General features: G+C 42.1%; 2 protein-coding genes across 2 annotated transcripts; both read right to left on the bottom strand.

Moving 5' to 3' along the window:
- Positions 1 to 1,367: 1,367 nt before the first annotated feature.
- On the bottom strand, positions 1,368 to 7,163 carry LOC131242866 (probable glutathione S-transferase parC). The gene is made up of 2 exons (XM_058241799.1): positions 6,609 to 7,163; positions 1,368 to 1,746 (listed from the first exon to the last, which is right to left on the bottom strand). Exons 1-2 carry the CDS (start codon positions 6,933 to 6,935, stop codon positions 1,405 to 1,407), a joined length of 669 nt encoding a protein of 222 aa, XP_058097782.1. The 5' UTR covers positions 6,936 to 7,163; the 3' UTR covers positions 1,368 to 1,404.
- A 3,705-nt stretch (positions 7,164 to 10,868) lies between these two features.
- On the bottom strand, positions 10,869 to 16,116 carry LOC131242853 (probable glutathione S-transferase). The gene is made up of 2 exons (XM_058241772.1): positions 15,679 to 16,116; positions 10,869 to 11,409 (listed from the first exon to the last, which is right to left on the bottom strand). The coding sequence occupies exons 1-2, from the start codon at positions 15,994 to 15,996 to the stop codon at positions 11,065 to 11,067; spliced, it is 663 nt and encodes a 220-aa protein (XP_058097755.1). The 5' UTR covers positions 15,997 to 16,116; the 3' UTR covers positions 10,869 to 11,064.
- Positions 16,117 to 16,795: the final 679 nt, after the last annotated feature.

Here is a 16,795-nt window from a genome sequence, read left to right as displayed (position 1 = left end):
CCACGTTCTTACAATTACTATAATCGTTTGCCATTAATTAAAACTCCTCTATTTCACCTCTTGCCACTAGTCTTGTAATTGTTTTCACATGATTCCTCCTTCATCAATTGCTCAAACAATACACGACATCGTCTGATATGTTCCACCTACTATTATCGATAAATCTTCTTCGTACATTCCTGGGCTCTCGAAGGGAATGCCAATAATGGAGATGAACACATTTATTCATAATTACTTTGTATGAGGTTATCTTGTAGTATGTGAAAATTTTCTTATTTTAATAACCAATGGTTCGACTGTTCAACCATCTGTTTGATCAGTGGAACTGCAGTTCCTGGTCTCACCTCAAACGTTTGCAATTACACTAATGACAACGTTGCAAAGTCACATCTTTTACTAAACTAGGGGTATAACACATGCAAGGGGATAGAGAGAGAACCGAAAAGCGGAGAGAAACATAAGGGCAACATAAAAGCGTATGCTACTTTCCTCTATATAAGAAAAGTAAGGGCTACACGCAAGAATGCATTACAAATACAGTAGTAATTTCTCTATGAGAAACGTAAGGACACTTACAAATATGAGTTTTTTCTCTATATGAGAAACGTGAGGCCCACACGCAAGTGTGCGTCACAGATAAAGAGTTTTTTTTTTCTCCCTCTCTCTATATGAGAAACACAAGGGCTATACACAGCTTAACAGCCCCAAACTACCACCACTTTTTAGTAAGTTACTTTTCTACACTTAAAACTCAACATGACCTTAATTTTTTGGATGGATATCTATACAGAGAGAGAGAGAGAGAGAGAGAGAGAGAGAGAGAGAGAGAGAGAGGTGCAAGCAACCTATAGTCTGCCTAATTTTGGCCTGAGGACTGACATCCTAACATGACATTATGTAACAGATGTGCAGGAATTAATGTCACACAATCATCATTGTAGGACTTGCTGAGCCTTTGATCTAGTCTCCTCTCTCAAACACTGCAAGCTACACAGAAAAAAGAAATGGGTGCAAATTACAAATATTTTAAAAGAAATGACAGTGAGTTTGATGTAGGCCACACTCATGCTACATTGAGCAGTAGATTTGATGATCGAGTTTACATATCCAATGCTAGTTCTTGCAAGATTATGATGTCCAAAACTACTAGCCTCACACACACACACACACACACACACACACACACACACAGAGCAGAGATAGAGATACAAGGCAATGACAATAGCCATAGCACAACCCCAAGGCATGAAAAATGCAAGACAACTCACAAAAGCATAGCAACCGGACGTGAACACAAACTAGACACTAATACAAAGCTAACAAGTAAATAGCAACGATACGTTGCCACAAAACAAACACCATTACAAAACATATACCAATACATCTCTCGTCCTCCATCATTTCTTAATCTACTCCGTATTTCTTCTTCAACATTCCTACAAACCCATGCACCTTGACTGGGTCTGGGAGTGTCTTGGAGACACTCTCCTTCTCCATGCATCTCTTCACCCATGCTATCAGCTTCGGGCACTCTTCCTCAATGCTGAAGTTCCCGTGCACCTCATAAGTGTGAAACCAGCATGCGAAGGGGACAAAGACCACGTCGACATACCCAAAGTGCTCACCCCCGAAATACAGCTTCTCTCCAAGCTCCCCTTCCAACAGCTTCAAGTACTCAATGAATTCCTTTTTCGCTGCTTCCTGTGCTTCTCCTTTGTTCTTCCATATTGATCCGGATTCGCAGATCTGTGCCAAAAGGGAATGCAACATTCATATTATGTGAGACTCTGTCTTGTCTAACTAAATAGAGACAGTCTTTGTAGCACGGCAATAGCCCACATGCTTAAAAGACTGTCCAGAGTCTTAAAACCATGATTGCTTGGGCCTACTGGTCTGGCCTGGGTTCAACCCTATACAAGACAATTTCCATTTTCAGCTCCAAGTGCATTTTTGGGTACATGTGAAAGATGCATTGGAATTCCATTAGATGAAATTAACACCATTATTGCACAATGATAGCACATCTTGAAATACGATGGTATTTTTATCCGGATCAAATTCTTACTTTTAAGAATCAAGTGAAGCCTAAATTTGGTGGACCATGTAATTGCAATCAATAGACCAGATTTCACAATTGATGCCGGCCACCTATACGCATATACAACTCGAATCTCATGTGTAAAAAAGTGCATATGGATGGACGGTGTGGATAGAACACATGCATCTGCTGCGTAGCACGCCAACAATGCAGTGAACCGAGATCTAATCTCCGGTCTCACCCACAAACGATAAATAGAATGAAATATAAACTAGAAATAGAATCAAAGCATTCCAAACAAACCACAAGATAAGATATACATGGGAAAACCCCAACAAGGGTAAAAAAACCACAAATGCAAACTTCCACTATGAAGAAAAACGAAGATTACAAGGCAATATATTAACCTCTCCCTTGGAAGTACAAAGAAAACCCTTAGTCCACACCTTTCAATAACTCTCATCCTTACCTAGAAAAGCCCTATGGACCCTTATTTATACTTTAGGCAACTCCCCTTTCGCACCTCTGCGAAAACCGACTCAAAAATCTGCAGTCCGCATCAAATCCAGAAACGAATCTGCGTAACCCCAACTGGTCGAGCGGACCCTCGACTGGTCGAGCATGGGCCTCAACCGGTCGAGCACCACGGAACAAAAAATCCGATGCTCTCTGGACTTTGAGTCGAGCCAGTCCATGACTAGTAGAGTGGGCCACTTAACCGGTCGAGCAGGGTACTCAACTGGTCGAGCTGCCGTCCAGATGTGGCTACACATCTCAACAACATCTACATGGGCGCACATATGTAGTTGATTTTGAAATCCACCAGAAATCCCACGGTATCTACTATTGGCGCCAGATGATCTGATACTAGGATTGATTTAATCCTTCCCGTCCTGTGGTTTCCAAATGTCGGATGGAATTTACATGGGACTAAATACAATTCCATGCCACCTATTCCCACTGGACAAGACTTTTAGACAAAGCCCTACCTCGCCAGACCACTAAATGGGCTTTCATTTTTTGCCCAAGCCCAATGTGATCCCAGTGGGCCCCACTCAGCCCATTGATAGCCCGCATTGGCGGGTCAGATGCGCATTCAATCTCTACTGTTTCTTGTGCTCTAGCCCACTTGAATTCGGAAGCGGCTTCGCTAGTGTACCACACACCACCGACCTGGCTGGTGTTTATACGTGTCCGGCGAAGATGAGCGCTGACCCTCGTTGGAGCTCTAAGCGGTAAGAATGGTTCAAGGGAGATCAAAGTTACATGGGCCTCACAATAATGTATTTATTATATCCACACCGTTCATCCATCTGGCAAGATCGTAGACCATGCCACAAATAGCAACGAGGACAATGATTTTCACCATTAAAACATTTGTAGGGCCCACCATAACGTTTATTTTCCATCCAATCTATTCATAAGGTCACACAGACCTAGACGAAGAGTAAAAACAAATATCATATTTATCCAAAACTTTTGTGACCCCAAAAGGATCACAACTGTAGAAGTTCAATCCCCCACCGCGTTTTGGTGTGTGGGCCAGTTGATCTTTGGAAATGTCTTCTTCTTTTTTTTTTTTTTTCTTTTTTGCTCAATTCTCACAATAAGCTCGCCAAATGAATAGATGGTCATACCTCATGGTGGGACCCACCGAACTTGGTGACGTCAACACACCAGCCAGATTGTGGTGTGTGGTACCCTACCAGATCCAAAGCATGATTGAGAGGGAAACGTATTGGCGACTCCCCCTGCCACTGCTGGTGGTCGGTGCTCTGTGGGCCCCACCATGATGTATGTGTTTCATCCATTCCGTTAATCCATTTTTAAAGATAATTTTAGGGCTATATTCCAAAAATGAGAGGGACATTAGTCTGAAGTGCACCACACCACAGGTAAACAATAGTGATTGGATATCCACCATTTAAATCCTCAAAAGGCCCACTGTACTGTTTATTTGATATCCAATCTATTGATTAGGTCATAAAGACCCAGACGAAGGGAAAAAACAAATATCAGCTTGATCCAAAACTTTTATGGCCCCCGAAAAGTTTTTAATGGTCTACACTCATTCAACACGGTTTCCTGTAATGTGGTCCAGTTGAGATTGGGATATACCTCATTTTTCGTGAAATACCATAGAGTGATGTAAAAAAATATATGAATGGCATGGATGAAACACATATATCATAGTAGGGCCTACAGAGTGCCAACCACCAGGCATTGGCTGGTGGCAGGGGAGTAGCCAATCCGTCTCCGATTGGGAAGCGGATTGGCTGTTTACCTCACACAGATACTGCTGTATCCACACCAGAGAGTTTTGTGGGTCTGATCATGAGGTATGTGTTATATCCAAACCGTTCATTCATTTGGCGAGATGTCGTAAGGCTTGAGACGGAAAAATAAGATAGATCTAACTATCCAGTAGACCACGCTGCAAAAAGCAGTGGGGGATTGAACGTTTACCACCGAAACGCTTTGTAGGGTCACAAAAGTTTCCGATCAATATAAAATTTGTTTTTCCTTTTCGTTCAAGTATTTGTGACCATATGAAGGGATTGGATGGAAAATAAACGTTATAGTGGGTCCTATGAATTGTTTAATGGTGAAAATCATTATCTCCGCTCCTATTTGTGGTGTAGCAGAGATGATCTTTGAATATGATTAGTATTTTGAATAATGATCTAAAATTATCTCTAAAAATAGATAAATAGTGTAAATATAATAAATACATCACTGTGGGGCATGTAACTTTAATCTCCTTTCAACGAACACCAACTGTATAGCTGTTGTATTGACGTCTGAGAGTTTTATGGGTCTGATCATGAGGTATGTGTTACATCCCAACCGTCCGACCATTTGACAAGATCGTCTTAAGGCTTGAGATAACAAAATAAGATAGATCTAACGATCAAGTAGGTTACTGCAAAAAGCAGTGGGGGATTGAACGACTACCATTGAAACACTTCTTGGGGTCACAAAAGTTTCGGATCAATATAAAATTTATCTTTCCTCTTCGTCCAGGTAATTGTGACCTTATGAATAGTTTAGATGGAAAATAATTTCCAAGTGGGTTGGTGTTTCGGGTTGGGTTGGGTCAGGTCGGGTAACCCGAGACTCAACCCAAGCCCAACCCAAGTTTTATCGGGTTGGTGTTTATATAGCACAACCTCCGGACCAAACCCGATACATCCAGCCCGAGCCCAACCCAATGTCGGGTCGGTCGCGGTCGGTCGAGTTGAAACCGCCCGGACTTTCATCCCTAATTTCCATATTACTGCACAACTGCTGTTCTTGGTCGTTGGCGGTGTTGGAAAGCCTACGCACAAATTTCCTGCTTGGAAATAAAAGCCTCGGCCACCGTCATGTTTAGAGGCGGTTGGTGGATTCCTGACTCTAGGGCCGTCATGATATATGTATCTTATATCCACGCCGTCGATCCATTTTGCCAGCTCATTTTAGTGTACGAACTAAAAAATAGAGTAAATTCAAATCTCAAGTGCGCCACCCCATAAGAAACAATGGTGATTGACAATCAAAAACTTCATATAGGCTACGAAAGTATTGAATCAAGCTGATGCTTGTTATTCCCTTCATCCAGGTCTATGTAACCTTATCAACAGGTTGGATGGAAAATAAACATTACAGTGGAACTTAGGAAGTTTTTAATTACGGGCATTCAATGACAATTGCTTCCTGTGGTGTGGTCCATGTGTGATTTGGATCTGCTGTATTTTTGGTTGGATATCCTTAAAATGAGCTTTCAAAATAGATGGACAGAATGGATATAAGACACATACATCACCATAGGCCCCACAGGATTCACTGAAGCCGCCTTCACATTCCTATTTGGACCATGACCTAACATGATCTCCGGAAAGTAACTTACTAAAGTGGATATCATACACAAATATCAAAGTGGATCCCACATAATTTTTATTGAACAGGCTATATAAACTGGTTCACACGTGTGGATCGGCCTGATTTTTCGTACCAGGCGGTAGTCATGGAGTGGCCCAACTTAGTTGGCCCGGTTCACTTAGACATTCCAATCGATCAATCTGAACCGTTCATTAAAGTTCAGAACACTTTTGATGGGCTACTAACTAAAGATAGCACCGTTTGATTTGGCCTCATTTCTATATCCATCCTTACGAATGGATTGGATGGCATTTAGAAAACACGGTGGGCCCACACAGGTAACTGCGTAAATGGAGGAAGCGGTCTCAACAACATTTTCACGGAAAAAAAAAAACTATAATCCAAACCGTCAAATTGCGGGGGTTTGATTAATGCAAATAACATAACGATCGGCTTGGAATTTTTCATGGTGGTCCTAAATGAGTGAACCAGACCGAATGGACGGTCTGGATCAAAGATTGGAGCATTGACAAGTTTTAAAAGCATTTGGGCGAACTTGAGCTTTCGCCACTGAAACTGTGTTGAAACCATTACCAATCCCAACCGTCCAAGCAACAGCCACCATTTAAAATACCTCATTGAACGATCCGAACCGTTCGATCAATGAATTGATTACTTGACTAAAAAGATCAACACAAAATACAAGCACATAGCTCACCTTCTTGTCGACGAAATCTGCCCAAAACCTCGCATTCGCGCGCTCATAAGGTTCTGCAGGCATCAGCACCGGTGATTTCCCCTTCCACGCTTCATCGATGTATTGGACGATGATAAGAGATTCGCAGATGGATTTTTCACCATGGATCAAAACAGGGATTTGCTTGTGAATGGGGTTGGATTTCAGCAGGAGAGCGCTCTTTTCTGCGAGGTTTTCTTCCCTGTATTCGTACTCGATCCCTTTCTCGGCCAAGGCGATTCTGGCTCGCATCCCAAAAGGGCTAGGCCAGAAATCCAACAGGATTACTTCGTCCGCCATTAGAGCAAAAGAGATTTGAAATCGGTTGAGAAATGGGAGAGAAAGGGATTCCTGCTGGCAAGGTGTTTGATCTTGGGTATGTGAGAAATGAGATGTTGGGATGGGGAGCGTTTGTATGGCCTGATGGGAATTTATAGCATTTAGTGAGGAATAACACTGTACGCCACTCACGTATTTGCAAATCGTACGCAGGATTTCGAATTTTTACAAGTGGGACCTTAGGGTTCTGTGATCCAGACCATTGGTATATTACGGCCCACCGTGGATTGACTATTTCAGTAATATACATTCTTTTTCTCTCGATTTGTGGCGTAAAGATCGACGGTTAAGAAGAGAAATAAAACAACAGCCTATATTCAACTGAAGTTTTTTGGAAGATGGGCTATTCAGGTAAGATGATCCATGAGCATTGGTCTTAAAATGGTGGGATGCAGCAGGATGACGTTGTGGATTGATGATCAAGGGCCCCAATTGTCAGAACTGAAAATGCACATAAAGATTGGGAGACGCGAGTCGCTTTGATATCATACGTCTTTCTCTTTCAAGTCTGTCATGTGTTTGTCTCATCCACGCCGCCCATCTTTTTTATTATATCATTTCAGGGCATAAAAGCATATCCAAAGCTTAAGTGGACCACGTGAGAGTCCGCATGAATCTAATGCCTACGATTGAAAACATTTAAGGGCCATTTAAGTTGATACTTGTTGATGCATAAATCTATACCACCCTCCCTCCGCTGAGACTTAAATGCTCTGAGCGAATCCTAGTCCTGTACCAAGGAACAAACAAAGGAGACATTGACTTAAGTAGAGGACCCTCCGATGCCTAAGTCAGGCCAAGGAACTGGGTTTAAGTAGAGTAGAACAGTGGTGAGGATGCGAGAGATTATGTACCTTCTATCGTAGAAATGACCTGTATTTATACCTAAGGGTCATAGCGAACGTGTTCGACAATCTCGGCATGGTCATAACTATCATGTGAGGATTATACGAGCGCGATAGTTGGCAGTTACCCAGAGATCATGCGCTGGGCATAACTCTAGTCGTGCGTTACTGGGGCATTAATGTCATTGCTGACAAGATTCTCAACCGACCTGATCCCATGGCTCGGATCTTACCCGCTAACCCGATCTCAGGGCTCGACGCCTAGTAAGTCTGGGTCGTGTTAGTAAAGTTGATCCATTCCATATTCTCCAAGTCCTGTCAACTTACCACATTTCTCATACGCTGAGTAGGAAGGATCGGGTTAGTCAAGGATGAAGAACGGATCGGCTCAGATGTATTGCTGCTGCTCCGAGATCATAATCATGAGATGACGAGAAGATCGGATCGGCATATAGTTCCACTAGAACCCCCCGAGTCGGATGTTTTCCTCGGCTCGGACGATACCCGTTCGGGGCTTTCTTCATTGACGCCAAAGTTAACCTGATGTAGCTCGGTTCGGATTTACCCATAACAATATTTATGTTTTCCCTTCATCCTTACCTATTTAATCTTCTGAATACCGGGAAATAAACAAACGAAAGTTTCAATAGAAGATCATTATTCCATTGTTTTCTATGGTGTGGTCCACTTGACCTTTGGATATACTTCAATTTTGAGATCATGGAAGGCATGAATCAGACATATACGTCACACTAGGTCTCGCAGTTTTTTCTAAGTTCCTGCATGCAATCCGAACTCAGATTGGGCAGCAAAACTCGGCAATCCACCTAGGTCAGTAGATCCTGACTGTAGGGCCAACGTGCTTTACATGCTGTTCATCTATTCTTTTATTTTAGGTGGGAGATCAATTGCTTTTAGTGCTCTTGAGATTTTGATGCTGCTTTATTTTTAGACTCATGTCCTAAAATAAGCTTGAATAATGAATAAAGAGCTTAGGTAAAACACATAAATCAAGCTTGAATAATGAATAAAGAGCTTAGGTAAAACACATAAATCATGTAGGGCCCATTGGCCTTTTCCTGCACTACCTTCGAAATACCATGGATGAGATGGCTACGTGATTTACAGTCAAAGCAACTGACTTTTCAAGATGCCATCCAAACAGGATACACTACAATACGTTTTAAGCTACTACATTTCAAACAACCCCATCTAAAAGGAGAAGGAAGATGCTACGCTTATTTGCTACACAACAAATGATCCCATGCATGCATATGCGTGAATACAACCCTCACTCTTATATGACATCCGATCTGCATGCCAGGTGGGCCACACCATAAAATGATATGGGGTGACAATGAGGCCATTCCACTAATTCGTTGGGTGATGCTCTCGAGATTGAAAAACAGTGGATGGTCAGACTCAACGTACGAGTGTTAAAAACCTAATGAGTGGATCGATGTCAATTTCATGGAATCAGGTCTTCATGTTGTGGTCCATCTTCTACACGGATTAGATACAAGACATGCATGAAGAGTTGGTGGGATAGTGGAGGTTGTATGTGAAAGTTTACGTACAATGCTTGTATGAAATCATTTCACCCACTTGTTTGCAAAAGGCCATGCAAGTGAAAGTGACAAATCAAACCACTAGCTCCACTTTTAATTAAAGGTGCAAACGAGAAATGCTTAAGCAATTCGCACGTGGAGAGAGTGAGAAAGTAAGCGGTGGCGCACGTGCAAATTAACGTACAGGCTAGATCTAAACCATATAAAGGGTGGGGCTCAATGAAAACATGCCATATTCCAAAATCCAGGGTGGTCTGATCATCAAGTGAGCCACACGTATATTATAAGCCCTTGGTGATTTTTCTCTATTAGTTATTATCTTCATGCAACTGGGGCCTGCCTTATTATTGGATCGACCAGTTTCATGAGACAGGGCACGCTCACAGCAGGTCCCACCTCATGATTTGTTCTTATCTTGCACACGTTGCCACCTTGGCTTCTACGTGGCATTTGCTTTTTTTAATCTCTACTTGCATGTGATTTTGGTAGGATTTCTTGTTCATAAAGAGGATTTTAGGAGTAGCCTGGCAGGACTCGGTTTCGATAATGGCCCAATACCGAAGTCGGTAATCGAGCTCGGTAGTGGTAGAACTGGTCAAAGCTCCGTGGGCTCAACATGATGTATGTAATTTTGATTCAAGTGATGGCCTGAAACACTAATGACAACGTTGCAAAGTCACATCTTTTACTAAACTAGGGGTATAACACATGCAAGGAGATTGAGAGAGAACGGAAAAGCGGAGAGAAACATAAGGGCAACATAAAAGCGTACGTTACTTTCCTCCATATAAAAAAAGGTAAGGGCTAATGCATTACAAATACAGAAGTATTTTCTCTATGAGAAACATAAGGACACTTACAAATATGAGTTTTTTCCATACGCAAGTGTGCGTCACAGATAAAGAGTATTTTTTTTTCTCTCCCTCTCTCTATATGAGAAACACAAGGGCTATACACAACTTAACAGCCCCAAACTACCACCACTTTTTAGTAAGTTACTTTTCTACACTTAAAACTCAACATGACCTTAATTTTTTGGATGGATATCCATACAGAGAGAGAGAGAGAGAGAGAGAGAGAGAGAGGTGCAAGCAACCTCATAGTCTGCCTAATTTTGGACTGAGGACTGACATCCTAACATGATATTATGGAACAGGTGCAGGAATTAATGTCACACAACCATCATTGTGGGACTTACTGAGCCTTTGAAACAGTCTCCTCTCTCAAACACTGCAAGCTACACAGAAAATAGAAATGGTTGCAAATTACAAATATTTTAAAAGAAATGACAGTGAGTTTGATGTAGGCCACACTCATGCTACATTGAGCCGTAGTTTTGATGATCGAGTTTACATATCAATGCCAGTTCTTGCAAGATTATGATGTCCAAAACCACTAGCCTCACACACACACACACACACATATATAGTAGAGACAGAGATACAAGGCAATGACAATAGCCATAGCACAACCCCAAGGCATGAAAAATGCAAGACAAAGCTCACAAAAGCATAGCTACTGGACGTGAATACAAAACAGACACTAATACAAAGCTAACAAGTAAATAGCAACGATATGTTGCCACAAAACAAACACCAATACATTCCCCACCCAACAATAGCAACAGGACGTTGCCACAAAACATATACCAATACATCTCTCGTCCTCCATCATTTCTTACTCTACTCCGTATTTCTTCTTCAATATTCCTACAAACCCATGCACCTTGACTGGGTCTGGGAGTGTCTTGGAGACACTCTCCTTCTCCATGCATCTCTTCACCCATGCTATCAGCTTCGGGCACTCTTCCTCAATGCTGAAGTTCCCGTGCACCTCATAAGTGTGGAACCAGCATGCGAAGGGGACAAAGACCACGTCGACATACCCAAAGCGCTCGCCCCCGAAATACAGCTTCTCTCCAAGCTCCCCTTCCAACAGCTTCAAGTACTCAATGAATTCCTTTTTCGCCGCTTCCTGTGCTTCTCCTTTGTTCTTCCATATCCTTGATCCGCATTCGTAGATCTGTGCCAAAAGGGAATGCAACATTCATATTATGTGAGACTTTGTCTGGTCTAACTAAATAGAGAGACAGTCTCTGTAGCATGGCAATAGCCCACATGGTTAAAAGACTGTCCAGAGTCTTAAAACCATGATTGCTTGGGCCTACTGGTCTGGCCTGGGTTCAACCCTATACAAGACAATTTCCATTTTCAGCTCCAAGTGCATTATTGGGTACATGTGAAAGATGCATTGGAATTACATTAGATGAAATTAACACCATTATTGCACAATGATAGCACATCTGGAAATACCATGGTATTTTTATCCGGATCAAATTCTTATTTTTAAGAAAAATATGGTATCAAGTGAAGCCTGAATTTGGTGGACTATGTAATTGCAATCAATAGACTAGATTTCACAATTGATGCCGACCACCTATACGCATATACAACGCGAACGTCACGTGTAAAAGAGTGCATATGGATGGACGGTGTGGATAAAACATATGCATTTGTTGCGCAACACACCAACAATGCAATGAACCGAGATCCAATCTATGATCTCACCCACAAACGATAAACAGAAAGAAATATAAACTAGAAATAGAATCAAAGCATTCAAACAAACCACAAGACAAGATATACGTGGAAAAACCCCAACAAAAGTAAAAAACCACGGATGCAAACTTTCACTATGAAGAAAAACGAAGATTATAAGGCAATATAATAACCTCTCCTTTGGAAGTACAGAGAAAACCCTTAGCCCACACCTTTCAATAACTCTCATCCATACCTAGAAAAGCCCTAGGGACCCCCTATTTATAGTTTAGGCAACTCCCCTTTTGCACTTCTGCGAAAACCGACTCAAAAATTCGCAGTCCGCATCAAATCCGGAAATGAATCTGCGTAACCTCGACTGGTCGAGCATGGGCCTCGACCAGTCGAGTACCGCGGAACCAAAAACCCGATGCTCGCTAGACTTTGAGTCGAGCCAGTCCACGACTGGTCGAGTGGGCCACTTGACCGGTCAAGCAGGACACTCGACTGGTCGAGCTACCGTCCAGATGTGACTCCACATCTCAACAACATCAACATGGGTGCACATATGTAGTTGATTTTGAAATCCACTAGAAATCCCACGGTATCTACTGTTGGCGCCAGGTGATCTGATACTAGGATTGATTTAATCCTTCTCGTCCCGTGGTTTCCAAATGCTGGATGGAATTTACATGGGACTAAATGCAATTCCATGCCACCTATTCCCACCTAATATCATACACAATGGGTTATGGTCCAGCTGGACAAGACTTTTAGACAAAAAAGCGCTACCTCGCCAGACCACTAAACGGGCTTTCATTTTTTGCCCAAGCCCAATGTGATCCCAGTGGGCCCACTCAGGCCATTGACAGCCCACATTGGCGGGTCAGATGGGCATTCAATCTCTACTGTTTCTTGTGCTCTAGCCCACTTGAATTCGGAAGCGGCTTCGCTGGTGTACCATACACCACCGACCTGGCTGGTGTTTATACGTGTCCTGTGAAGATGAGTGCTAACCCTCCTTGAGCTCTAGGTTGTACGAATGGTTCAAAGGAGGTCAAAGTTAAATGGGCCTCACAATAATGTATTTATTATATCCATTTGGCAAGATCATTTTAGAGCATAAGCCCAAAAATGAGACATACAAAGCTCAAGTAGACCACGCCACAAATAGCAACGGGGACAATGATTTTCATCCTTAAAGCATTTATAGGGCCCACCATAACGTTCCATTCAATCTATTCATAAGGTCACACAGACCTAGACGAAGAGTAAAAACAAATATCATATTTATCCAAAACTTCTGTGACCCCAAAAGGATCACAACTGTAGAAGTTCAATCCCCCACCGTGTTTTGGAGTGTGGGCCACTTGATCTTTGGAAATGTCTTTTTTTTTTTTGGCTCAATTCTTACAATAAGCTCGCCAAAGGAATAAACAGTCATACCTCATGGTGGGACCCACCGAACTTGGTGACGTCAACACACCACCCAGATTGTGGTGTGGCATGATTGAGAGGGAAACGGATTGGCAACTCCGCTGCCACCGGCCCCGTGGCTGGTGGTCGGTGCTCTGTGGGCCTCACCATGATGTATGTGTTTCATCCATTCTGTTAATCCATTTTTAAAGATAATTTTAGGGCTATATTCCAAAAATGAGAGGGACATAAGTCTGAAGTGGACCATACCACAGGAAAACAATAGTGATTGGATATCCATCATTTAAATCCTCAAAAGGCCCACTGTACTGTTTATTTGATATCCAATCTATTGATTAGGTCATAAAGACTTAGATGAAGGGAAAAAACAAATATCAAAACTTTTATGGCCCCCAAAAAGTTTTTAATGGCCTACGCTGATTCAACACGGTTTCCTGTAATGTGGTCCAGTTGAGATTGGGATATACCTCATTTTTTGTGTAATTCCATAGAATGATCTAAAAAAATATATGGACAGCATGGATGAAACACATACATCATAGTAGGGTCCACATAGCGCCGACGACAAGGCATTGGCTGGTGGTAGGGAGAGTAGCCAATCCGTTTCAAAGCGAATTGCTGTTTACCTCACACCAGCCATATACTGCTGTATTGACCTCAGAGAGTTCCGTGAGTCTGATCATGAGGTATGTGTTATATTCAAACCGTCCATCCATTTGACAAGATGTCTTAAGGGTTGAGACGAAAAATAAGACAGATCTAACTGTCAAGTAGACCACACTGCAAAAAGCAGGGGGGATTGAACGTCTACCATCGACACGCTTTGTAGGGTCACAAAAGTTACCGATCAATATAAAATTTGTTTTTCCTTTTCGTTCAAGTATTTGTGACCTTACGAAGGGATTGAATGGAAAATAAACGTTATAGTGGGCACTACGAATTATTTAATGGTGAAAATCATTATCTTCACTGCTATATGTGGTATAGTCGAGATGATCTTTGAATATAATTCGTATTTTGGATAATGATCTAAAATGATCTCTAAGCATAGATGAACGGTGTAGATATAATAAATACATCACTGTGGGGCATGTAACTTTGATCTCCTTTCAACGAACACCAGCTATATAGCTGTTGACCTGTTGTATTGGCGTCAGAGACTTATGTGAGTCTGATAATGAGGTATGTGTTATATCCCAACCGCCATCTATTTGGCGAGATCGTATTTAGGCTTGAGATAAAAAATAAGACAGATCCAACTATCAAGTACACCACTGCAAAAAAAGCGGGAATTGAACGACTACCATTGAAACGCATTTTGGGTCACAAAAGTTTCGGATCAATATAAAATTTGTTTTTCCTCTTCGTTCAGGTAAGTGTGACCTTATGAACAATTTAAATGGAAAATAAACGTGCTAGTGGGTACTACGAATTGTTTAACGGTGAAAATCATCATCTCCGCTGCTATGATATGATCTTTAACTATGGTTCGTATTTTGGATAATGATCTAAAATGATCTCTAAAAATAGATGAACGGTGTAAATATAATAAATACATCACTGTGGGGCCGTGTAACTTTGATCACCTTTGAACCGTTACGTACAACTCGGAGCTCGAGGAGCATCAGTGCTGGCCTTCGAGCGACACGTAGCTACAGCAGCTATATAGCTGGTGTGTGGTACACCAGCCAATCCGCTTCCCATGGGTACAAGTGATCAACACAGCATGTCAGAAGCAGGTAGACCATAACATCTGACAAAAGGTGGGCCACTCCACGATGATGATCACCTGTCATTTTCTATATCCATCCTTACGAATGGATTGGATGGCATTTAGAAAACACGGTGGGCCCACACAGGTAATTGCAAATGGAGGAAACGGTCTCAACAATATTTTCACGGGCCCGATCTTTTTAGAATCATCAATCTCGACCGTTTCTTAGGTTAAACCCACTTTTCGTCGGTGACATCGGAAAAAAAAAAAAAAAAAACTATAATCCGAACCGTCAAATTGCGGGGGTTTGATTAAGTGTAAATAACATAACGATCGGCTTGGAATTTTTCATGGTGGTCCTAAATGAGTGAACCAGACCGAATGGACGGTCTGGATCAAAGATTGGAGCATTGACAACTTTTCAAAGCATTTGGGCGAACTTGAGCTTTCGCCACTGAAACTGTGTTGAAACCATTACCAATCCCAACCGTCCAAGCAACAGGCCACCATTTAAAATACCTCATTGAACGATCCGAACCGTTCGATCAATGAATTGATTACTTGACTAAAAAGATCAACACAAAATACAAGCACATAGCTCACCTTCTTGTCGACGAAATCTGCCCAAAACCTTGCATTCGCGCGCTCATAAGGTTCCGCAGGCATCAGCACCGGTGATTTCCCCTTCCACGCCTCATCGATGTATTGGACGATGATGAGAGATTCGCAGATGGATTTTTCACCATGGATCAAAACAGGGATTTTCTTGTGAACGGGGTTGGATTTCAGCAGGAGAGCGCTCTTTTCTGCGAGGTTTTCTTCCTTGTATTCGTACTCGATCCCTTTCTCGGCCAAGGCGATTCTGGCTCGCAACCCAAAAGGGCTAGGCCAGAAATCCAACAGGATTACTTCGTCCGCCATTAGAGCAAAAGAGATTTGAAATCGGTTGAGAAATGGGAGAGAAAGGGATTCCTGCTGGCAAGGTGTTTGATCTTGGGTATGTGAGAAATGAGTTGTTGGGACGGAGAGCGTTTGTATGGCCTGATGGGAATTTATAGCATTTAGTGAGGAATAACACTGTACGCCACTCACGTATTTGCAAATCGTACGCAGGATTTCGAATTTTTACAAGTGGGAGCTTAGGGTTCTGTGATCCAGACCATTGGTATATTATGGCCCACCGTGGATTGACTATTTCAGTAATATACATTCTTATCCTTTCGATTTGTGGTGTAAATATCGACGGTTAAGAAGAGAAATAAAACAACAGCCTATATTCAACTGAAGTTTTTTGGAAGATGGGCTATTCAGGTAAGATGATCCATGAGCATTGGTCATAAAATGGTGGGATGCAGCAGGATGACGTTATGGATTGATGATCCAAGGGCCCCAATTGTCAGAACTGAAAATGCACATAAAGATTGGGAGACGCGATTCGCTTTTGATGTCATACGTCTTTCTCATTCGAGTCTGTCATGTGTTTGTCTCATCCACGCCGCCCATCTTTTTTATTATGCACATAAAGATTGGGAGACGCGAGTCGCTTTGATATCATACGTCTTTCTCTTTCAAGTCTGTCATGTGTTTGTCTCATCCACGCCGTCCATCTTTTTTATTATATCATTTCAGGTTTAAAAGCATATCCAAAGCTTAAGTGGACCACACAGGAGTCCGCGTGAATCTAACGCCTACCATTGAAAACATTTCAAGGCCATATAAG

This window comes from Magnolia sinica, chromosome 1 (assembly GCF_029962835.1).
Source record: "Magnolia sinica isolate HGM2019 chromosome 1, MsV1, whole genome shotgun sequence".
NCBI lineage: Eukaryota > Viridiplantae > Streptophyta > Magnoliopsida > Magnoliales > Magnoliaceae > Magnolia > Magnolia sinica.
This window is presented reverse-complemented; position numbering and strand designations above follow the sequence as displayed.

Bases quoted from the DNA above. Each gene is read 5' to 3' on its own strand.
- LOC131242866 (XM_058241799.1), bottom strand. From the start codon at position 6,935: ATGGCGGACGAAGTAATCCTGTTGGATTTCTGGCCTAGCCCTTTTGGG. The intron at 1,747-6,608 runs GTGCTTGTATTT...CTTTTGGCACAG, and splicing joins TCGACAAGAAGGTGAGCTAT to ATCTGCGAATCCGGATCAAT.
- LOC131242853 (XM_058241772.1), bottom strand. From the start codon at position 15,996: ATGGCGGACGAAGTAATCCTGTTGGATTTCTGGCCTAGCCCTTTTGGG. The intron at 11,410-15,678 runs GTGAGCTATGTG...CTTTTGGCACAG, and splicing joins CAGATTTCGTCGACAAGAAG to ATCTACGAATGCGGATCAAG.